This window comes from Capra hircus, chromosome 22 (genome assembly GCF_001704415.2).
Source record: "Capra hircus breed San Clemente chromosome 22, ASM170441v1, whole genome shotgun sequence".
NCBI classification, from domain to species: domain Eukaryota; kingdom Metazoa; phylum Chordata; class Mammalia; order Artiodactyla; family Bovidae; genus Capra; species Capra hircus.
In genome coordinates this window covers 12126799-12150466 of record NC_030829.1, presented here as the reverse complement: position 1 = coordinate 12150466, position 23668 = coordinate 12126799, and the positions used below count along the sequence as shown (strand labels likewise).

General features: G+C 42.1%; 1 protein-coding gene across 1 annotated transcript in view; it reads left to right on the top strand.

Moving 5' to 3' along the window:
• SCN11A (sodium voltage-gated channel alpha subunit 11) overlaps positions 1-23668 on the top strand; it is a 78029-nt gene that overhangs the window by 22300 nt on the left and 32061 nt on the right. Inside the window, exons 11-18 of the mRNA XM_018038483.1 lie at positions 2247-2376; positions 3373-3611; positions 7745-7927; positions 10694-11062; positions 13479-13901; positions 16200-16313; positions 17027-17141; positions 19658-19812. Coding sequence (XP_017893972.1) covers positions 2247-2376; positions 3373-3611; positions 7745-7927; positions 10694-11062; positions 13479-13901; positions 16200-16313; positions 17027-17141; positions 19658-19812 — 1728 coding nt within the window. The remainder of the gene's footprint in view (positions 1-2246; positions 2377-3372; positions 3612-7744; positions 7928-10693; positions 11063-13478; positions 13902-16199; positions 16314-17026; positions 17142-19657; positions 19813-23668) is intronic.

The window sequence follows — 23668 nt, the reverse complement described above, 5'->3', positions numbered from 1 at the left end:
AAAACTCAGCATTAAAAAAAACGAAGATAATGCTATCTGCTCCCATCACTTCACAGCAAATAGATGGGGGAAAAGTAGAAACAGTGACAGATTTTATTTTCTTGTGCTCCAAAATCACTGCGGATGGTGACTGCAGCCATGAAATTAAAAGATGCCTGCTTCTTGAAAGAAAAGCTACGGCAAACCTAGCCAGCATATTAAAGAGCAGAGACATCACTTTGCTGACAAAGGTCCGTGAAGTCAGAGTTAAGGGCTTCCCCGGTAATGCTAGTGAAGAACGTGCCTTCCAGTGCAAGAGACGCAAGAGATGTGAGTTTGATCCCTGGGTCGGGAAGATTCCCCTGGAGAGGGGCGTGGCAACCCACTCCAGTGTTCTTGCCTGGAGAATCCCATGGACAGAGGAGCCTGGTAGGCTACAGTCCACAGGGTTGCAAAGAGTTGGACACAACTGAAGTGACTTAGCTAGCACAGAAACGATTTTTCCAGTAGTCATATTTGGATGTGATGTGAGCACCAAAGAATTGATGCTTTTGAATTGTGGTGCTAACTAAGACTGTTGGGAATTCCTTGGACAACAAGGAGGTCAAATCAGTCAGTCCTAAAGGAAATCAACCCTGAATATTCATTAGAAGGACTGATGCTGAAGCTCCAGTACTTTGGCCACCTGATGCAAAGTACCAACTCATTGGGAAAGACCCTGATGCTGGGAAAGATTGAGGGAAGGAGGAGAAGAGGGTGACAGAGGATGAGTTAGTTGGATAACATCACTGACTTAATGGACATGCTTTGAGTAAACTGGGAGATAGTGAAGGACAGGGAAGCCTGGTGTACTGCAGTCCATGGGGTTGCAAAGAGTGGGACATGACTAGGAACTGAGCAACAACAACATGGGGCATTCAAGCCAGGCTATTGTTTAGGCAGTGGGATATGCAGAAAAGAAGCTATGAGAGGATGTGATATAGAAAAAACAATCTTATTTAAGGCGGGGGATGTTTGAACATGTTTTAATTCTGGAGAAGAGAAATCAGAAGAGAGGAAGATGTTGGAGATATGGGCCAGGGAATAGTGGCTAGAAAGATGAAGGAGGCAGAAAGCTGGTGTGCATATCTGAGCCTGGAATGGGGAAAGAGAGTTCAGGGGCCTTTGAAGTAGATGGACGGACTTGCCCCGCTGCTGTGAGCGGTTCCCTGGTGGAGTGACAGGGTGAGAGCCCATGGCTTAGATTAGGCTTCTTTGCTGTCAGATCACAGCATAGTCAAGAAATTGCATGTATTTTTTAATATTTTGGAAGTTTTTCCTCATTCTTAACATAAAATGTCTTTTCCCTTTAACTGTTAATAGAATAAGAAATGGCTATTGCAAGACTACAGGCTGCCTTTAGAACAGCTTTTCACAAAGGGATAGTTCCCTATAAGGCCATGGTTGGTCAGAGCTTTTGGGGGACTAAGTAATTACAGATACCTGAGTTTTCTGGATAGCTGAAGCTTTGTGAGGTTATGTCTTTTAATTTCTAGATACTTTAGAATTTTAGATAAGGTGAAAATCAATAAACTCTTAGACACAGGCTGAAAGAGTCCCTGAAGTTTACTAATATAAGGATTTTGTGATATTTATATGACTGTCCTTCTTAGTTACAAAATGTTTTTGTTTTGTTTTGGGGTTTTTTATTGTTTGTTTTTGGTATTTTTGCCACATGGCATGTGGGATCTTGGTTCCCCAGCAGGGATCAAACCTATGCCCCTTGCATTAGAAGCTCAGAGTTTTAACCCCTGGAACACTAGGAAATTCTGAGTTACTGTCTGTTTCAAAATCTATTTAGACAGCCACTCAAGGCACTTCACTGTCTGGCCTCAATTCACCTTTCTGAATTTATCTCCCACTTCTGCCCCTTGCAAACATTGTTCCTAAATTATACTTTTTATTGCTTTCACACCCCAAACCATTGTGCATTAGTTTTTGTAAAATTTTTTTTTGCTTTTTGTTGACAATGAATAAAACACAGAGAAATAAATGTTTCTGTAGGTATGACTCTAGACTCTAGAAATGTGCATACATAAAAATATGAATGTTCAACCCATATTCCTCTTATGTAGTAAATGTGAATTAAGAAAGTTGAACCTTTGGCTTGCAATGAACATGAAGTGAGTTGAGCATCCTCACTGCATGTGGCATTGAAACAAAGTTTGTGAAGTTTTGAGGAGAGGCTGCCCCTTCCCTCAGAAGGTCCATCATGCCTTCTCTTACAGCCACACCTCCTTGAGCAAACCAAACGACTGTCCCAGAATCTGTCAGTGGACCACTGTGATGAGCATGGAGACTCCTTCCAAAGGCAGAGAGCCCTGAGTGCTGTCAGCATCCTTACCATTACCATGCAGGGTAAGTTGCGCCTCCCAGGCCAAGCGGGAGCCTAAGTTCAATGATGTCCTTCCCTTCTCCCTCTCTCCAGCCCCCTAGAAGCCCTCTGCAACCCACCATGGGTACTTCTGCAAAGTGACTCCCAGTGCTTCTTCGGAGCACGTGAGCAACTTGGCTTTTAAGAAGCGGGCGTTCCCCACGGGCCCACCCTGAGCTGTCACTTGGGTAATGGTGGGACCAAGAGCACCAAGAAGACTTCCTGTTCAGGCCACACAGTCACAGGAGGTTTCAGTGACAATGATAGTTAGCCAAAGGAGAGAAGACATAGAAGTTTCCAGGAGGTGACAGTTGTCATTGAAGTTAGAATAGGAATCTGTCATGAACAATAGAAGAAGACCTGTGCATGCAGGTCTGGTACCATCTGAGGGACCTGATTACAACAGGTAATGGGGACCAAACTGAGGGGTTGGTGTTCAAGGGCAGGACTCAGGTTCTAGCAAGAATGGGGTTAAATGGGTTCTTAGCACTTCTGAGTCCCCTCATGATGCCCTAGAAATCAGGGTGCCTTTTCTGACCTGAGATCAACTGATTGCATGCCTTTTGTTTCAGTGCTTATAGATGGCCCTGCCTGAATATCCCCATTTCCCCTGGGCCCTGGAAGCTTGCTGTGCTCTGATATAGCCATTACCTTGGTCCACCTTGGGTGAACGGAACTTGGGCTCATGTCTGTCTCTCTCATGGGTTCATAGCCAGTCAGTGTTGACTTTCCCATCTGTACCTCTGACAGTGCAGCCCTGCTCCTAGGTGCTCAATGTGCATATAAAGACTTTTACTTGACTATGCCACGTGAAAGCTGAGTGTGGGAAACCTTTTTAGCTACACATCAGTACTCTTCTTGACTGATCATGTCGTAGCACAGAAGATGCCAGGGAAGAGGGAAGAAAGACACACAGGCAAAGAGCAGCCAGACTGGCGCAGAGCCAACTCCTTAAGGGCTTTTTCATTCTTCTTCTCCAGAACAAGAAAAATCACAGGAGCCTTGCCTCCCATGTGGGGAAAATCTGGCATCCAAATACCTCGTGTGGGACTGTAGCCCCTGGTGGCTAGACATTAAGAAGGTCCTGAGAACTGTGATGACTGATCCCTTTACTGAGCTGGCCATCACCATCTGCATCATAATCAACACTGTCTTCTTGGCCATGGAGCATTACAAAATGGACCAGAATTTTGAGAATATATTGTACACAGGGAACTTGGTAATTCTAGGTTTTTAAAAATATGGAACGTATTTCAAACTTTGAATTATGACTCTTTCAAGTCTAGATATTATGTGCATGGTCTAACCAAACATGGGTCTTTGGTCCTCTTAGGTGGAGTAGAGGGAAAAAATGACTGTTAGAATTTTATTTTTACCCATTTCAGTAACTTTCAATGGGTCCCTGTTCACTCTCTAGTATGTTAAGGTATGTCTTTAGTCATCTTGGGGGGCTGTGCTGCGTCTTTGTTGCTTTGCTCTATAGCTTTCTCTAGTTGCAGTGAGTAGGGGCTCCTCTTTGTTGCAGTGCCTAGGCTTCTCAATGTGGTGAGAAGTGGGGGCTTCCCTTGTTGCTGAGCACAGGCTCTGGGCATGTGGACTCAGTAGTTGTGGCTCATGAGCTTAGTTGCTCCGTGGCTTGTGGAATCTTCCTGGACCAGGGATCAAACCTGTGTCCCCCACATTGGCAGGCAAATTCTTATCCACTGTGCAGCCACGGAAGTCTGCAAGTAGACATCTTAAAAAGTCAACTATTTTGGATAATCAAGAAAATATTAACCATATCCAAGGACCCATGGTAATGAGTACCATGGTACCTAGTAATGTTGATGACACCATTTGTCACAAAATAATGTGATTGCCATTGCTAAGTGTTATTTTCCCTGTAAAGGTGAGTCAGGGCCTGGAAGCTGTAGGAGGTTTACTTTCCCAGGAGTGGGTTGCGAGGTGGAGAGTGAGCTGGGGTGGGGTTTCAGATGAGCCTGCTTCAGTAGTCTCAATTAAATTGGGAAAACTAAGATAGGGGAACAGACTTTTCAAGAACTGTTCACTTTAATTCATAATTCCCTCAGAAGGCCCCAAGGGTAAATTAGTTTCCCAAGTATCAGAAATAGTAAGTACCCAGTGAATGTTCTACCCTAATTTGCTAATGAGTTCATTAGCTAAAAACCTAATCATAATGTCACATCTTTTCTTCTTAAAGTTTTATGTTATTTTTCTAATTTAAAAAGCAACACTTGGTTTTTAATTTTAAAAACAAGGGAAATACAAAGAAGAAACTAATTTCTTATGGTCTCACTAGCAAAGATGATCATTTTTAGCATCAGAATATTTCCAAGTATGTATGTATGTGGATGTTTAAAATTTTTTTTTACATTGACAAGAACCCAAAGTACCTATTGAATCAGGAGTTGGTCCACAGAGCTGCCTCTGTGCATCAAGTTTAGGATAGTGTAGAACTGTAGACAGGTGCCTGTCACCTTCGGTTCCACCTCCCATGAAGAAGAGCAGGGAACTGCAGTATAAGACCAGGGTGGGTCTCCTTATAGATAGTCTGTATTTAAGTTCTTTTTCCCATACTTTAGGGAGAAGTGCCCTTTGGGTACGCATATGTTGGATTAGATTCCATGTTGCACAATGAACCTGACACACAGATTACCTTCTAATAGGCTGGGTCTTCTGGGATGATCCAGGCCAGGGTGTTTAGTTCTCTCCTGTGGAGGTGTCCCAGAATGGCCTGACAAGGTTGTTTCACTTGGAGGGAGAATGTTATGTGACCTCAGGGCCACAATACCTACCCCAACAGGGTCAGCAGGACCCATCTTTCAGTACCTCCTGGTAGACAGAGTTATTGGATAAGTTCCAGAGAATACTCAAAAAGTCTCTGACAGCATCGTCTCCATAGACAGGGCTTCCCAATTGCAAAGGTGGTCTATCCATCAGTTCTCCTGTTGATCCAACTAGCAAAAGTAACCAAAGCCCACCTCTCATATTTCCCACTGACCAGGCATCCCAGGTACTGAGGTAAAGTTGCATTTTGCAGTTGGAAGGTGGCTAATTAAGTGACATTCTTCTCCAGAGGCCAAAGGAGGCAGAGAGACATTGATGGTGTCTGAAAACACAGGCAGCAGCTGGACCCTGGGTCCTGGAAATTGAAGAGAAACATGCAAAGCTGCTTATGTAGCCTGTGCATCCATTCCATGCACCCCATTCGCTACACATGCAAAAAAGGGAGCAGTCACCTCCCTCTGTTGTGCCCCCATGATGGTGATGATGGGAGGCCTTGGAGCCCTGGGCTTGAAGGAACACATCCAAACTTCCTTCCTCTGATGGGTGGAGCCGGATAAAGCTGGCCTGTGGAGTTCTGTGGAAACAGGCTCTCTAGGCTTCAGAACTGCTTGAATCAAGGGGAGTCCATTGAGCTCCTGAGAAGTCATAAGTAGCAATTGAATTGGATTGCAAAACTGATGGTTCCCCAGGCATCTAGTGATGCTGTCAGGCTAAGACACCTAAAGCCTGAAGGAGACAGGAGGAGGAAGAGCGGGTCAAAAGGTGACTGAGATGAATCCTGCACAATTAACTGGAACACACAACACTGCATGCTTTTAGGCACTGGTTGTGGCATTTTGGGGATAGAGAGGAATGTTGGGGGCTTCCCTGATGGCTCAGCGGTAAAGAATTTGCCTGCAGTGCAGTAGCCACAGGAGACGCAGGTTTGATCCCTGGGTCAGGAAGATCCCCTGGAGGAGGGCATGGCAACCGACTCCAGGATCCTTGCCTGGAGAATCCCGTGCACAGAGAAGCCTGGTGGGCTAAAGTCCATAGGGTTACAGAGTCGGACAAGACTGAAAAGTGTTGGATAAGACTGAAGAGACTTAGCACACTCATGCACACAGGCAGCAATATTTAAAGGGAAAAATAGATATAAGCTTTGATTTTTCTTTGCCACTCTTGATTTCTTTTTATTTGCCTATCTGGGGTTTAACTTTGCCCATCCTTTTATTTTAACTTGTGTCATTTTATTTTAGGGTTATATTTTATAAATAGTCATTTCATTATTTATAAAAATAGACCACCTGTTACCTTTAATAAAATGATTTAATCATTTATAGGTTGTTGCTGTTGTTTCCAGAATTAAAGAGGAGAGTCTTATAATGAACAACATTTTAAAAGATTTTAACCCTTTTTATATGAAAGTCACTCAGTTGTGTCTGGCTCTTTGCAACTGTATAGTCCATGGAACTCTCCGGGCCAGAATACTAGAGTAGGTAGCCTTTCCCTTCTCCAGGGGATCTTCCCAACCCAGGGATCAAAGCCAGGTCTCTCACATTGCAGGTGGATTCTTTACCATCTGAGCCACAAGGGAAGCCCAACCCTCTTTTATTTTTAAAAAAACCCCTTTTTATATTACTGTATTATTTTCACACTATGGTTTTCCTCATTTCTGCTTAATTTCTCTGTGTGTTTATGATAGAGAATGTGCTATTTGCTATGAAGAAACACTTTGCCTTATTTTCTGCAAAGATATAGGAGATAGATTTAACTTTGAATTTGGCTACTGTGCAACATTTTGCAAATTTCTTAAGCCTGTATTTATCTAATTGTTAAAGACAAAGAATTATTTTTCCCATGGAAAAGACATAGTTTAGTGCTTTTTAAACTCTTGCCCCTCCTTTTAATTCTTTAATATTTTGTTCTGGAATAATGTTCCCTGCATTCTGAGGGAGTTTTTAAGATTATATTCTGATTCACTAATCTTCCTTTCAACCATAACCAACTCAGGGTTTATCCTCTATATCAGGTTGCTCAAAGACTCTTTTTTATCTGGTAGTGATTTCCAATTCTCTGTTCTGGGCCCTTAAATTTTTTTTTTTTTTTTTTTTTTCTGACCAAAGTATCGAGGTTGAGTGTTTAGATAAACTGCTTTTGTATTTTGGTTTATGAATGATATTTATCTTTACTTTTCAGAGGTGTTGTGTACTCCCCTCACTTTGGAGTTACTAGTATCTTAAAGAGAATTCAGAGGAGGAATTGGTTGACACTTCCTATTACTCTGCCATCTACCAAGAAGCCAATTTTGCTTTATTTTTTTTTTAACAGAATGGAAAATATATTTATTCTCCATCCTGATGCCTGTTAGCTTGGTGGTACTGTAGTGGAGGCCGTGGTGGGGTGGGGTCGTGGGGAGAGAGGAAAAGGTAAAGTGAAGTCCATGCTGCAGTGGTAAATGCTTCTTTTTCATGGACTGCAGGGTATATTGTATCAAGTATGAGAATACAGTTCATTTCTTTGTAACCTCTGTAATTTCCTTGGACATACCTTCTTTTTCTCGTTTTTTTTCCTGTCTCACTGTAGGTTTTCACTGGCATTTTCATGGCTGAAATGTGCCTAAAAATCATTGCGCTGGATCCCTACCACTACTTTCGTCGAGGATGGAACATTTTTGACAGTGTTGTTGCTCTTCTGAGTTTGGCAGATGTGATAGTATACCATATATTTTCAGGAAAAAGTTCGATATCATTTCGTTCCTTAAGAGTGGTAAGGCACTTACTTTCTTATTTTACTGAATAACTTATCGGCCAGGATTGAAGAGTCTTCAGTGAGTTCAATAGCTAGTTTCGGATTGAAGCTTACCATCTTACCTCAATCTGAGAACCAAAACTACACTCCTCCTGCCAACCAGGTCTATAATACACTTGTGAGTCCCAGGCGGTCTTCTCTCAGTCGAACCCCTACTCTCCTCCCTCCCCTGCCACAAGATGACCCTTCAGGCAACTAGGCCCAAAATTATGTCTTCTGGTGTCAGGACTGTGCTCCCTGCTGTGTGTGCAACCCCCCCATCCATCTTTCCCCCCACAGAACTCTGAGCCAGGCACCCTCACAGCTGGGCTTACCAAGCGGAAATGCACTGCAGAGCCCAGGATGGGGGCAGGCGCTGCCAGCAGGTGTTGTCCTCAGGGTCCCTCCTCATTGCTCCCAGTAACGCAGCCCTTTTCTGCAGTCTTTGCCCTTCATCCACAAACCACTGGAGGCACCCCGTAGCCTTTGCCGAGTACCTGATACGTATGCGGGAAGACTGCAAGGTGAGGGAAGCACTGCCTTCAAGGAGTTTGTGGTCTAGGCAAAATATAAGACATGGCCCAGAAATGACCATGCGGCAGACCCCATAAGAGGCATGGGCAGAAATCACATCTGGGAAGGGAATCAGGAAACCACAAAAGGTTACCTCTCGTCCTCTTTCAAAAATTTAGCTTTTTGGAGGGGACATGGATACGATTTCTTTTTTTCTTTTTAAAAACTTTTTATTTCATATTGAAGTATAGCTGATTAACAATACTGTGATATTTTCAGGTGAACTGTGAAGGGACTCAACCATACATGTACATGTATCCATTCTCCCCGAAACTCACCTTCCATCCTGGCTGCCATATAACATTGAAAAGAGTACCATATGCTATACAGTAGGTCCTCGTTGGTTATCCATTTTAAATATACCAGCGTGCACATGTCCATCCCTAACTCCCTAACTATCCCTCTCCCCCACCCCTCATCCTTCTCCCCAGCGACCATAAGTTCGTTCTCTAAGTCTGTGAGTCTCTTTCTGCTTTTCAAGTAAGTTCATTTATATAATTTATTTTTGGATTATTTCTCCTTCTATGTGGATAGGATTTCTAAACGTGGAATAAGACGTTCGTTTCAGTTACTTAAGCATACATTTTATAGTTGGCATATATTAGAAAATCACACTGCTTAAAAGCAGGCATTATTAGGCTGCTCCCTAAAGTTTTATTGGTGCTTGGGTGAGCAAAATTACATGTGCTTTACTAATGGTTAGGCTTATTACAGCCATGCTGTGAGGCAAGGAGTTCTATGAGTTTGTCTGTGGACAAGAATAGAACCACATTTTCTCCCTGAGATGCCCCTAGTTCCCCTCTATGTAGACAGCAGTGGCCCCTCTCTTGTGATAGAAGTCTAACTGACCTGCAGTATCTCCCTGCCCCTCCACAAATACTGGGTTGGCCGAAAAGTTTGTTCAGGTTTTTCTTTAACATCTTATGAAAAACCCAAGTCAACTTTTGGGCCAACTCCAAAGTTGACACTTAACAGGATTGTACTTTGGAGTGAAACCATTGGTTTACATTAAAAGTTAACATAAGAAATAATCTGTGAAACTAGTTACTGTGCTTTTTTCTGTTGTTGTCTCCTATAAGGTCTATAAGTTTCCACGGAGAGAATTTCTCTCTGGAAAAAAAGAACGTGTCTTGAGTAGTCCTCCTAGGCACAGTACATCAATTTGTAAGCTCAATTATATAATGAAGGAATTAACAAACTTTGTCTGTAAAAAGCAGATGGTAAATTTTTTCAGTCCTACAGGCCATATGGTCACTATAGAAACCTCTCAGTTTGCCATCATAGCACAAAAGTAGCTGTAGACATTAGAGTACACATTCACATGGCTGTGTTCCAATAAAACTTTATTTACAGACATGAAAATTTGAACTTTATACAATTTTAATGTGTAATGAAATATTTAAAAAATTATTTCCAACCATTTAAAGATATAAAAATCTTTCTCACCTCTCAGGCCATATGAAAGCAGGTAATGGGATGGATCTGGCCCTGGGCCCAGAGTTTTTGACCCTTAGTATAGATAGTGCAGGACAGGGAAGCCTGGCATTCTGCAGTCCATGGGGTCACAAAATGTTGGCCATGACTTAGCAACTGAACAACATCATACTGGGGGCTTCCCCAGTGGTGCAGCAGTAAATAACACGCCTGCAATGCAGGAGATGCAGATTTGATCCCTGGGTCAGGAAGATCCCCTGGAAAAGGAAATGGCAACCCACTCCAGTATTCTTGTCTGGGAAATCCCACAGACAGGGGAGCCTGGTAGGCTACAGTCCATGAAGATCACAAAATAGTCAGACATGACTTAATGACTAAATAACAGCAACAACCAATATTATACAGGGTTCCAATATATTCATTTTGTTTAATTAATGTGCATGCTCAGTTCTACCATCATGATCCCAAAGTCTTTATCATTTAAAAAAATTAGACCAAATGTTTCATTTTTAAAACAAAAAATAGATATGGGTGAATATCAGATTGGGGCATGGAGTTGCTGACCATGTTTAAGATGGATTTGGCTTTGAAAAGATTTTTGAAAGTTATAAATGCTGTGGTTTGGGAACAAGTCATTTGAATTATAGCTGAGCAGGTGGAATTTGTCCTAACTGGCTTTTCTTCCATTTTTGTTTATTGTTTTTTAAAAAATTATTATTATTATTATTATTTTTACAGCTGAGGGTCTTCAAGTTAGCCAAATCCTGGCCAACTTTAAACACACTGATTAAGATCATTGGCCATTCTGTTGGAGCCCTTGGAAACCTGACTGTGGTCTTGGCCATTGTGGTCTTTATTTTCTCAGTAGTTGGCATGCAGCTTTTCGGCTCTAGATTCAATAACAAGAAGAATCATTTAAAGTCCTGTGACCCTGAAGTCCTGTGTTTACGACGCTGGCACATGGGGGATTTCTACCACTCCTTTTTGGTGGTATTCCGCATCCTCTGTGGCGAATGGATTGAAAACATGTGGGAATGTATGCAAGAAGCTAACCCAAGGCTGTGCGTTATTGTGTTTCTGTCAATCATGGTGATTGGAAAACTTGTGGTGAGTGTCTCAGTTTTGTTATTGTTGTTTTAAATGCATGGGCTAAACAAATGCATTAGCTTCTTTTCCAGCACTTTACTAGTGAAAATTGTTATTTAAATATAGTATTATAAATTTAATGTTATATAATATTCAAAAATCTGCATTTGAATTTGGTTTGAAGACAGTATGGTAAGCATGAAAGAAAACCTGTCATGCAGTACTTTAAAGATGCCCCAATGTCTATCCTACTCCAAGCGATTATTCAAATCACCACTGATTGGCTGAGGTAGGGATATTTTACTTAATTTGGTCCATAGATGTAAAATGCAAAATGCCAGACTGGATAAAGCACAAGCTGGAATCGAGATTGTGGGGAGAAATATCAATAACCTCAGATAAGCAGATGATACCACCCTTATGGCAGAAAGTGAAGAGGAATTAAAGAGCCTCTTAATGAAGGTGAAAGAAGAGAGTGAAAAAACTGGCTTAAAGCTCAACATTCAGAAAACTAAGATCATGGCATCTGGTCCCATCACTTCATGGCAAATAGATGGGGAAACAATGGAAACGGTGACTGCTATCATTTTCTTGGGCTCCATAATCACTGTGGATGGTGACTGCAGCCATTAAATTAGAAGACACTTGCCCCTTGGAAGAAAAGCAATGACAAACCTAGACAGTATATTAAAAAGCAGAGACATTACTTTGTCTACAAAGCTCTGTATAGTCAAGGCTATGGTTTTTCCAGTAGTCATGTACGGATGTGAGAGTTGGACCATAAAGAAGGCTGAGCGCTGAAGAGCTGATGCTTTCAAACTGTGGTGTTGGAGAAAACTCTTGAGAGTCCCTTGCACTGAAAACAGATCAAACCAGTCAATCCTAAAGGTAATCAACCTTGAATATTCATTGGAAGGACTGATGCTGAAGCTCCAATACTTTGGCCACCCGAACGGAAGAGCCGACTCATTGGAAAAGACCTGATGCTGGGAATGACTGAAGGCAGAAGGATAAGGGGACAGCAGAGGATGAGATGGTTGGAGGGCATCACCAACTCAAGGGACATGAGCCTGAGCAAGCTCTGGGAGATGGTGAAGGACAGGGAAGCCTGGCATGCTTCAGTCCATGGGGTTGCAAAGAGTCAGACACGACTGAGCAACTGAACAATAACAACAAAGATGTAAAGAAATGTCCGCAAAGTAAGGTTTCTTGCTGTTTAAAAGAAGGAGGACGAGAGGAAAGGAGAAGGAGGAGAGGGGGAAGGAGGAATGATGAAAAAAGTGGTCCTTTTTCTTCCTCCAGTCCTTTTATGACTGTGACTCTTGGTAGAACCGCAAACATCATGCAACCATGAGAAATACCAAAGCAAGACAAAGTCAGCACTGAGGAAGGTAGACTGAAGGTGGAACAAGCCTACTGTCAAGGCATAATTGGTCCCGTCTTCTAGTTTCAAACATCTTGTCTTGTGGCATTTTCTTTTTATGTAAGCTTGCCCTGTATCTGTTACTTACAGCTGGAAACATGGTACTCTATGGAGAAACTAATTAAGTGTACACCACTGAGGGTGTGACGAGACAGGAGACAGACAAGGATACCTGAGCATAAGATCTTCAGAACTGAGTTGGGACTATCATGCAAATATAACTAGTGATCCTCATACAAATATAATTAACTGTCCTCAGTATCTAATAAATGGTGTTAGTAGACAGCAGGAGATATGCAAGATCAAGGGAGTGGGAAGGGAGTGCTAAGAAAGACTATGGGAGACACGGTACTTGAAAAAGGCACTTCAGAGGCAAAGAGGACTTAGCAAATAGAGGGTAACTTGAGCAAAGATTCAGACTTGGGAATTCTCATTGTGAAGCTGAGGAAGTGTGACTGGACCCATTAACATCCATAAAACTCTTCCCCCAGAAAGCTGTATATTTTTGAACTGGTGAGAGCCACAAACAAAAGAGGTAAAAACCCTGCACAAGTGTGCCATCTCTCAAATTGTGCAGCTAGGAGAGGACCTCAGAGTTCAGCGGTCCTAGACATTAGACTCATATCCATGTGGGCAATTCCAGCAAAAGTCCAACCTCATGATTCTGGCTGATCCCCACGGAATATCCACTTTTGATTTTGCCACATGGTTATGCCTTTCGCCTTACCCTGCCCAGGCTCTACAATACACGCTGCTTATACACAGACAGACTGCATCTGGTTGTTTGCACCCTTTAACTTCAATTTTCTTTGGTCTAATCTTGATGTCTCTATTACTTCCTCAATCTTTTCTCCTTTTCTTTATTTTATAGATGAACTTTCTTGGGAGATAGAAGGACATAGAACTTTCATTTGATTTGGTTTCCAGTCTTGGGGAAAAGCTGTTGCAGAACCCTACTGTATTCTTTCCTTTGCTAAATTTTCCCTATGTCCTTCTCCCTTTGCTCCTTCCTAGGTGCTCAACCTCTTCATTGCCTTGCTACTCAATTCCTTCAGCAATGAGGAGAGAAATGGACACTTGGAAGGAAAAGTCAAGAAAACCAAAGTCCAGGTAGCCCTGGATCGGTTCCGCCGGGCTTTTTGTTTTGTAATACATACTCTTGAGCATTTTTTCAGGAAGCGGTGCAGGAGGCAACATTTATCAAAGCAAAAAGAGGTGACAAAAGGCCTTGTTGGAGAGAGCAAAGATATCATTCCCCTGGTCACAGGGATGAAAAAGGGCCCAGAGATCTGGGAGGAGTTTGGTGTACTAACTTCTGTACCAATGACCTTGCATGATCGGACTTGGTTGGCCCCACTTGCAGAGGAAGAAGATGACGCTGAATCCCTTGGTGAAGATAAGGGACAGGCTGCCGCACAACCTGAGGCTGGAAAACAGGTATGCAGGTTCATACATAGACTCAGAGATCGTTTAAAGCGGAAGCTGCCATGGGGTACTGGTCGCCTGCCCTGTCCTGAGCACTATGCGGAGATGATAAAGGTGTACAGTGTGGTGGCTGCACTTCTGGGGCTGGTTCTAATCATGGTCTGCACATGTGGCACAGGGGGGAGATACCAGGGGAGTTCAGAGTGGGCTGGGGCAATGAGGGCATCAAATGCCTTCGGTGGAGCACCTAAAGAAATATAGAGTTAGAACTGACTGAAAGGTGAGAAAAGGAGTGTGGAAGGTGAAGTGAATATAGCGTAAACTGAGATTTTGTTTCTTATGAATTGCCTGCCACCCTGGGGAAGATGTCTTAGCCACTACCCAGAATACTCGGAGGGGCAGTAGTCTCTCATCTCTCAGCCTCCCTCTTCCTGCATGGAATCTCTGCCCTGCAAACTAGCTGGAGTAAGGAAGATCAGGGCCCCAGTATTATCAAGCTTTTGAACTTGGAATAGAGTCTCTGTCCTATGAGTAGTAACTAAAATGAAAACAGAAATCCAACTTCTTGACCACATTCACCAGAAATTTAGCCTCTTCAACTCAGATTTGGAGGAGATGAGAAAAGCTGTGACCTGCACATTCTAATGAGATATATATCTCTTCCTTGGGAGCCAAGGGCAGAGGGAGCCCCATCTTCTTGGGCACATCTGCCTAAAGTGGAGCTTCCATCAAACTGAGTTGGGGGAGTGGGAAGCGAGAGAGCAGGTCATGGCTAAAGTGCCATAGACTCCTGCTGTTGTTACTGAATAGCATAGATTTTTTAAAAAAGTAAATATTTCTTCATTTGCTGTATGCCCTTAGGACAATTCACAGAAACCTTAAATGTATTTTTACAAATATTTTCCACCATTTATGTTCATTTTACTGTGGAACATTCTGCAGAGCTCCTTATTCTACCATCTAAGAAGCAGCACTCTGAATATCTTTTTTATAAATGTATTAATTTTAATGACATTTTTAGATTATGATACTAATTTTGTTCTTTTTCCTCAAGTAAATTGACCTCCCTGTGGTTAATTTTTGAGGACTACTGATTTTATGTTTGTCTCGTCATACACTTTGGAAGATAAATGTGAAAGTTCATCTTTGTGGGAGGGCCTGTCACTCCCCCTGCAGTCTAAGTTTTGTGGTGTCTTTAATAGACCCTTCTAAGGGGTCCATTTCAGAACTAAGTCTTATCTTGGCAGCTGATTCTTCTCTGATAGTGATACTAGGCATTTTGCAGATCCAGTCACTAAGCCAGTAGCTCCCTTTGCCCAGATCTTATTTCTGAGGCTGTACTTCCTCCTGCCTCCCTAGGTATGCAGCTTTGTATGATTGTAACCCCAAGCATTGGCCACAACTTCTTTTAACTTTCTCTCTTAAGTATAAGAACTTCAGCCCAGCCCAGAGTTTCAAGCTTTGGGTATAACTCTGGTTTCCTTTTTCACATGGGACACTTTTATTCACCATTACTTGCTGCATGCTTTAAATTGTTATTACTTCATTTTTGTTCTGTGTCTGGTCCATAGATAATGTGTACCTGTTTTTTTGTGTATATGTGTTCAATGGGAGCAGCGTTCTTAAATTATGCCCACACAATGTCAGATTCACAAGAACCTTCACATATATTTTAGGACGAAACCTTTCTTAAGATGTGACTTTGCATATCCTTGGATTTAGCTGCAGGTCATCAGACAAAATTAATTTTTTATTTTTATATTATAATATATTTTCATATTTTCTTTATACCTTTCAGTTGCCTATTTTGCTAAGCCAATCCTCTGTACCTAAAAGAATACAAAATTATTTTCCAAATTATTCTTTTAATAGTTTTATTCATGTATTTTTATATTAGGATATCAAGTGATTATCGATTTTAATTTTTACTGTATTATGGCATTGTAGTATTTTTTCAGGGATAACTGATTATACCAGTACCATTTATTAAACAATTTATTATTTAGCCATTGAATTGAAAGATTACAGTAAGATTCACTTCTTAATTATTTGCTGAATTTTGTATCAAATCATGTTGTTTTGATTATATTACTTATGAGTAAGTTTCATTATATGTTTCCTATAATAGTTTTTCCAGAATTATTTTATGTTGAGTTTTTTCAGGAGCAGTTTTTAAAAGTAAAGAGAAAAAGTTAAATAATGTCAAAATTTTCATGATGAACAGAAAACCAAATAAAATTCAAACTTGTTTCATCCCAAGTGAGATGTCCAGGAGGAGTATTAATTCTACTCTTGGTTTCTCAGTGTCAGGCCAGTGAAGTTCATCAGAAGAGCAAGGATCTCACTAGTCCAGGAATTCAGAGTGTGGAAATTGATGTATTCTCTGAAGATGATCCTCCTATGTCAATGCAGAATCTTCGGAAGGTAATTTTCCCAGGGTGTTCCCAGAAGAAACATAGCTCATCCACTTACCTTGCTCAAAATAGCCACTATGGAAAAATATCAAGATTAGTACAGAGCAAACTGTCAAAATTAGTTTATTAGGCAAAGATCTAGGCCAGGGCTTCTCAGCCTCTCCAGTACGACATTTGGGCCCAGATTCTTTGTTATGGTGGACTGTTCTGTAGGGTGTTTAGCAGCACCCTGCCTCTACCCTCTAGATGCCCATAGAATCCCCCCTGCCACTGCAAAAATAAAAAATGTCTTTAGGCATTGCCAAAGTGTCTCCTAGAAAGTAAAATCAATGCAACCACTGTTCTAGGCCTATTATTCTGAGACTTGAGGTAGCTGACAATTTCATTGTCAGTAAAGTGGCCTTTTCCTCATCACCTGGCTTCTGTAGGTATGGTTTGTCAGCAGATCAGAGGTAAGATTGGGAAGGAGGAAAAGGCTGAGATACTGTGTCATGTGCTTTTACCTTTCATCATCCAAGGGAGAGGAATTAGAGAATTCTGTCTTGGAGTCAGGGCTGGTCAGAGCATTTAGGAAAGAACCTAACAAGAGGGATACTTTCTAGACAACCCTCATACCTACCTAGTTTCATGCATTAGAAGTCCTAAAATAAGATATTAGGTATTAACCATGGTGACAGAGAGTGTTGGAAAATGATTCCCCCTTTCCTTTGTTCTGATGTATAGAAGTCTGATGCTACGAGTGTGCTCTCAGAATGTAGCACCATTGGTCCACAGGATCCCTTTATGCGGCTACTTGAAATGGTTCCCAAAAAGGAACCAGAGAGGTGTTTGCCCAAAGGTAAGTGGCAATATTCCTACATTCAGTTCACGGAACATTTGGATGGTTTTCTGTTATTCTCTGAAGCTCTGTAGTTTGACAGATCCTTTCTTTCTAATTCTACTGGAGACAAAAGTGAAGAGAGTCTCCCCTGGATTCTGGAGACCATTTCAGGAAATTCTTGATTCAGGTGAAGTTAATTCATACAGCCCAACTTCTAGAGTAGAAACTTGGGAAAACTTTTCTAGAAACCCCACCGAGCCAGTATTCCTACCACTTGGTAGAGTTCCCAATACATCAATTGTCAGGATATCCTTGAAGTCATAGATCAAGAGAACTTGACCTTAAATCTGGGGTTGGCTAGAGCCCTGGCCAGGCCCTCAACTCATCTCTCAAGATTTTTCTCTGGGAGAAGTCATCCAAGATGGTGGTGTAGGAAGACCATGAGCTCACCTCCACCCATGGAAATACCAAATATACACTTACTTGTAGAGCAGTTTCCCCTGAAAAAGACTCGAGGACTTATAAAACAGCTACTACATATAGATAGAACATATAGATCAGGTAGGAAAGATGGAGACATGGTATCCATGGGAACTGCACCCTCAACTTAGTGACCTACAGTAAGAAGGGATATTGTTGCAGGGCCAGAGCACAGACCCACCCACCTTGGGATCAGCAAGAAAACAGCAGTTTAAAGGCTATCTAGACTATACCAGAAAGAGATCCACATACCAACCCTAGAGTGCTACTCAGGTCTTCACTGGTGGCTCAGACAGTAAAGAATCTGCCTGCAAAGCAGGAGACCCAGGTTTGATCCCTGGGTCAGGAAGATCCCCTAGAGGAGGAAATGGCAACCTACTCCCATTTTCTTGCCTGGGAAATCTCATGAACAGAGGAAGAAAATCCGTGTTTTAACCCTAGAGCTTCTGCCAAATGCACAGAGAAGTGCTGGATCCCTTTGTGGGGTCAGAGGCAGCAGAGAGCACCTTGGTTTGCCTCACCCCCAGAACTCTCCCCAGCCCTCATTCACTCCAGCTCTAGCTACCCCACCAAGGTAGCCTTGGACTTAGCACTCCCCAAGGCCTGACTCCAGCCCAAGCCCACTCTAACCTCAGCTGCTGTGCCTAGGTGGCCTCAGATACCTAAGTGCTCCCCAGGAGTTGCCCCTGGCAAGCTTCAGCCCCTATAACCCCGCTGAAGATACCAGGTGCAAGCTGTCTACACAGGGGACACTCCGCACAAGTCCATTCCTTGAATACCAAGATAGGTAGCCATTTCACCTAGTTCATAGAAGCAAAAACTAGAATTCAAACAAAATAAGCATATGGAGGACTATATTCCAAATGAAAGAACAAAACCCTAAAGAAAAACAAAACCCAGGAAAAATCCTAAAGAAACAGAGTTAAGTAATTTACCTGGTAAAGAATTCAAAGAGGTGATCATAAGAGTTTTCACCAAAGTAGGGAAGAAAATGGAGAACTTCATTTTAGTAAGAATTTCAACAAAGACTTAGAAAATGTGGGCAAGAATTCAATAACATGATAATAATGCAGTCCACATTATAATTAAAATGTCAAAAATTTGAATATATTGTGCCAGTCCTTCTGCTTTGTGAAGTTTCTGCTGAAAAATCCTCTAATAGACTTATGAAGTTTCTCTTGTATGTAACTAGTTCTTCCCTTACTGCTTTTAAGATTCTCTATCTTTAGTTTTTTTATGATTTTTTTTTTTTTTTTTTTGGCCATGCCTTGCAGCATGTGGGATCTTATTTCCCTGACCAGGGATCAAACTCATGCCCCCTTCATTGATTGCATGGAATCTTAACCACTGGACCACTGGGGAATTCCCTATCTTTCATTTTTGACATTTTAATTATAATATGTCTTGGCATGGATCTCTTTGGGTTCATCTTGTTTGAAAATCTCTGTGCTCCCATCTCTAGACTTTGGTGTCTGTGTCCTTCCCCAGGTTAGGGAAGTTTTTAGTCATTATTTCTTCAAATAAGTTTTTTTGTCCCTTTTCTCTCTTTTCTCCTTCTGAGGCCCCTATATTGCTAATGCTAGTATACTTGATGTTGTCTCAGGGATCCCTTAAGCTCTTCACATTTAAAAAAATTCTTTTTGCTATCCTGATTGGGTAATTAGTGTCTTCCAGATCAGTAATTTCATTCTTCTGCATCCTCTAAACGGTTTCATCTCAGTTATTGTATTCTTCATCTCAGTGTTGTATTTCTTTTCATCTCAGTTATTATTTTCTTCAGTTCTTATTGGTTCTTTTTAATACTTTCTTTAGTTCTCTATCTCTGTTGAAGTTCTCACTGAGTCTGAATTGGCATATGATGACCCCTATTCTGCTCTGTTGTCCAAATGTTGTCACGTGGCTGAACCCAGATTCAAAGTGTTGGAAAAAGACTCTAGCTCTTTAGTTGGAGGATTTGCAAAGTTACATGGTGTGTACAAGGAGGGTGAAGAGCTGAGCTATTAATGCACGTGTATTATAGACACTCGTGATAGTGATTCTCTGCTTCCTTGTAGGCCTGAATTGCTGCTCTCTATGCTGTACTGTGGACAAGAGAAAGTCCTCCTGGATCACTTGGTGGAGCCTGCGAAAAACCTGCTACCAAATAGTGAAACACAGCTGGTTTGAGAGCTTTATTATCTTTGTGATTCTGCTGAGCAGTGGGGCACTGGTAAATGGTCATGGTCTTGTGGGGACATTGGGGGGCAAGGCAGCTGGGTGGCTTCATTCCGACTTGGCCCTTCAAGGAGCTGTGAATGTGGGGAAGCTAGGAAGAAGTGGGATTTCTGTTGGTATATCCCCTTAGGGGACAGGATTTTGCCAGCATGTTCTGAAGAAATGCTATATCTGGGAAATCCCCAGCTGAAGATGCTTTACCTGTGGGAAGCATGACCCACGTCAGCGCTTTATTTTTATGTGTTTATTTATTTATTTGTGTTTTGGCCATGCCACACAGCATGTGAGAACTTAGTTCTCTGAACAGGAATGAAACTTGTGCCCCATGCCACTGAAGCACAGAATCTTAACCGCTGGACCACCAGGGAAGTCCCCAGATTGGAACTTTAAAGTGGCTATTGGAGTCTTGACCTTAACTCCAAGTCTGTCTGTCATTCCTGGAGGATTTCTGGACATTTTCAGCGTATCCTACATGTTTCCTCCTCTAGATGGCAATGCTCCTGTTCTCTTTTTTTCCTGGTGGCCCTCGTGTTGCTTTCTAAAAGATGAAACGTTTAGGAGGAGAAGTCTACAGGGGCTAGAATAGGATATAAGTTGCCTTGGTATTTTTCACCACTCATGATCCTTTGAGAGGAGGGAAAAGAGATACTGTTTTATGTGTATGACAGATCCTTCCAAATTGAGGTATGTTGTGAGTTCTGATGAGCTTTGGAAGTAACTGAATCAATCACCCTCCCTAGCCATATGGTCATGAACTCCTTTCTGCTCTCTCTCCTCACCTTGTTGTCCCTCTTTCCTCCTCTGCACACATACCCTCACCTTGAGCAACAGTATTTTCTTTCTTATCACCTACATGTTTCTCTCTCTCCCTCCCATTATGTCTTGTATTTCCTCTTAATATGGCCATAATGTAAAACTCTTAGTATTTGTCATCCCAAGTGAATGGAGTACTGAGTTCCCCTTATTGATTTAGAGTCACAGAACATTTCACAATAAATTGCTAGGAGGGACAAAGGCACCCCTACTTTCCTGGTTAGTGCTTTATACCTGTGTAATCTCCAGATGAGAGGAGATGAGCATGCATTGGGGTCCACCAGAGCCTGTGATCAACAGACAGCCCATTTACCTTCTTTGCCGTTCTTCAAACTCTTTGCAACCCTGTGGACTATGGCCTGCCCGGCTCCTCTCTCCATGGGATTTCCTACACAAGAATGCTGGAGCGGTTGCCATTTCCTTCTCCAGAAGGTTCTTCTTTCCAACCCAGGGTTCAAACCTATGTCTCCTGCATTGGCAGGTGTATTCTTTACCATTGAGCCACCAGGGAAGCCCATTTACCTCCTTACTGCTATGTACATTATTCCTGAAACAAAAAAGCAAATTTCTCTAAGACAATCCCAGAGAATTGCCTTGATTAATTTTTTTTATCACTCATCCTGTAGGCTTCCCTGTAATCTTCTGGTGATTAGATTTCATTAGCTATCTACACTTCCAAGTGACAAGGTTCTTGCACTTATTCCACAAATAGTCACCGTTATCTGTCATGCCCTGTGCTATTTAGTGGAAAAGCAATGTTGTTGTCACAAGGTCACACAGACACCTGTGTGAGAAAACTCACAATCAGGAAAGCAGCAGAGGGCACACAGATCTCCTAGTTCTCATCGGCCTTCAGATGAGGCAAGGGTAGGCTGGGCAGAGTGAGACTGAACACACAACGCAGAGGCTTCCAGGAGAGACGCAGGCCCTATTTCACTGCCTGTATTTATAGAGAAATGGAGACAGGAAACATCTAGTCCCCGACCACCGTATGTGGTATATGGACCAGCAGCCTCGTATCACCTGGAAGCTCATTAAGAATTCAGAGTCTTGGGCCCACCCCAGACCTGCTGAATCAGATGCTAGGTGGTTTAAGGCTCATTAGAGTTTGTGAAGCTCTGATTTGGGTAGCTACATAGAAATGGGAGCATCCTGGATTAGGCCTAGTTATATTACGGGAGCTTCCAATGCTCAGTTCTGATATCAGCCTGCTCTTCCTTTGAGCAAACTCAGATCTGCTGAGCCAGCTTGTTGCTAAGCTTCCAAAATGAAAGGGGAAATGAGCTTTCACCACCATTCAGATTTGTCTCTCCTAAAGAGGCAGTCAGCAGAAACAAGACCGGGAGCTGACTGTGGCTCAGATCATGAACTGCTGATTGCCAAATTCAGACTTAAATTGAAGAAAGTAGGGAAAACCACTAGACCATTCATGCATGACCTAAATCATATCCTTACAATTATACAATGGAAGTGACAAATAGATTCAAGAGATTAGATCCGATAGACAGAGTGCCTGAAGAACTATGGATGGAGGTTCATGACATTGTACGGGAGGCAGTGATCAAGACCATCCCCAAGAAAAAGAAGTGTAAAAGGGCAAAATGGTTATCTGAGGAGGGCTTACACATAGCTGAGGAAAGAAGAGAAGTGAAAGGCAAAGGAGAAGAGGAAAGATATGCCCATTTGAATGCAGCGTTCCAAAGAATAGCAAGGAGAGATAAGGAAGCCTTCCTCAGTGATCAATGTAAAGAAATAGAGGAAAACAATAGAATGGGAAGACTAGAGATAGAAAACTAGAGATCTCTTCAAGAAAATTAGGGATACCAAAGGAACATTTTATGCAAAGATGGGCACAGTAAAGGACAAAAATAGTATGGACCTAACAGAAGCAGAAGATATTAAGAGGTGGCAACAATACACAGAAGAACTATACAAAAAAGATTTTCATGACACAGATAACCACAATGGTGTGAGCACTCATGTAGAGCCAGACATACTGGAATGTGAAGTCAGGTGGGCCTTAGAAAGCATCAGTACGAACAAAACTAATGGAGGTGATGGAATTCCAGTTGAGCTATTTCAAATCCTGAAAGATGATACTGTTCAAGTTCTCCGCCCAATATGCCAGCAAATTTGGAAAACTCAGCAGTGTCCACAGGACTGGAAAAGGTCAGTTTTCATTCCAATCCCAAGGAAAGGCAATGCCAAAGAATGTTCAAGCTACTGCACAATTGCACTCATCTCACATGCTAGCAAAGTAATGCTCAAAATTCTCCAAGCCAGGCTTCAACAGTTTGTAAACTGTGAACTTCCTGATGTTCAAGCTGGATTTTAGAAAAGGGAGAGGAACCAGAGATCAAATTGCCAACATCCATTGGATCATCAAAAAAGCAAGAGAATACCAGAAAAACAGCAACTTCTGATTTATTAACTACGCCAAGGCCTTTGACTGTGTAGATCACAACAAACTGTGGACAATACATAAAGAGATGGGGATACCAGACCACCTGACCTGCCTCCTGAGCAATCTGTATGCAGGTCAAGAAGCAACAGTTAGAACTGGATGTGGAACAACAGACTGGTTCCAAATAAGAAAAGGAGCATGTCAAGGCTGTGTATTGTCACCCTGCTTATTTAACTTATATGCAGAGTACATCATGAGAAATGCCGGGCTGGATGAAGCAAAAGCTGGAATCAAGATTGCTGGAAGAAATATCAGGTATAAAGATGACACCACCCTTATGGCAGAAAGTGAAGAAGAACTAAAGAGCCTCTTGATGAAAGTGAAAGAGGAGAGTGAAAAAGCTGGCTTAAACTCAGCCTTCAAAAAATGAAGATCATGGCATCCAGTCCCATCACTTCATGGCAAATAGATGGTGAAACAGTGGAAACAGTGAGAGACTTTATTTGGGGGGGCTCCAAAATCACTGCAGATGGTGACTGCAGTCATGAAATTAAAAGAGGCTTACTCCTTGGAAGAAAAGCTATGACCAACCTAGAGAGCATATTAAAAAGCAGGGACATTACTTTGTCAACAA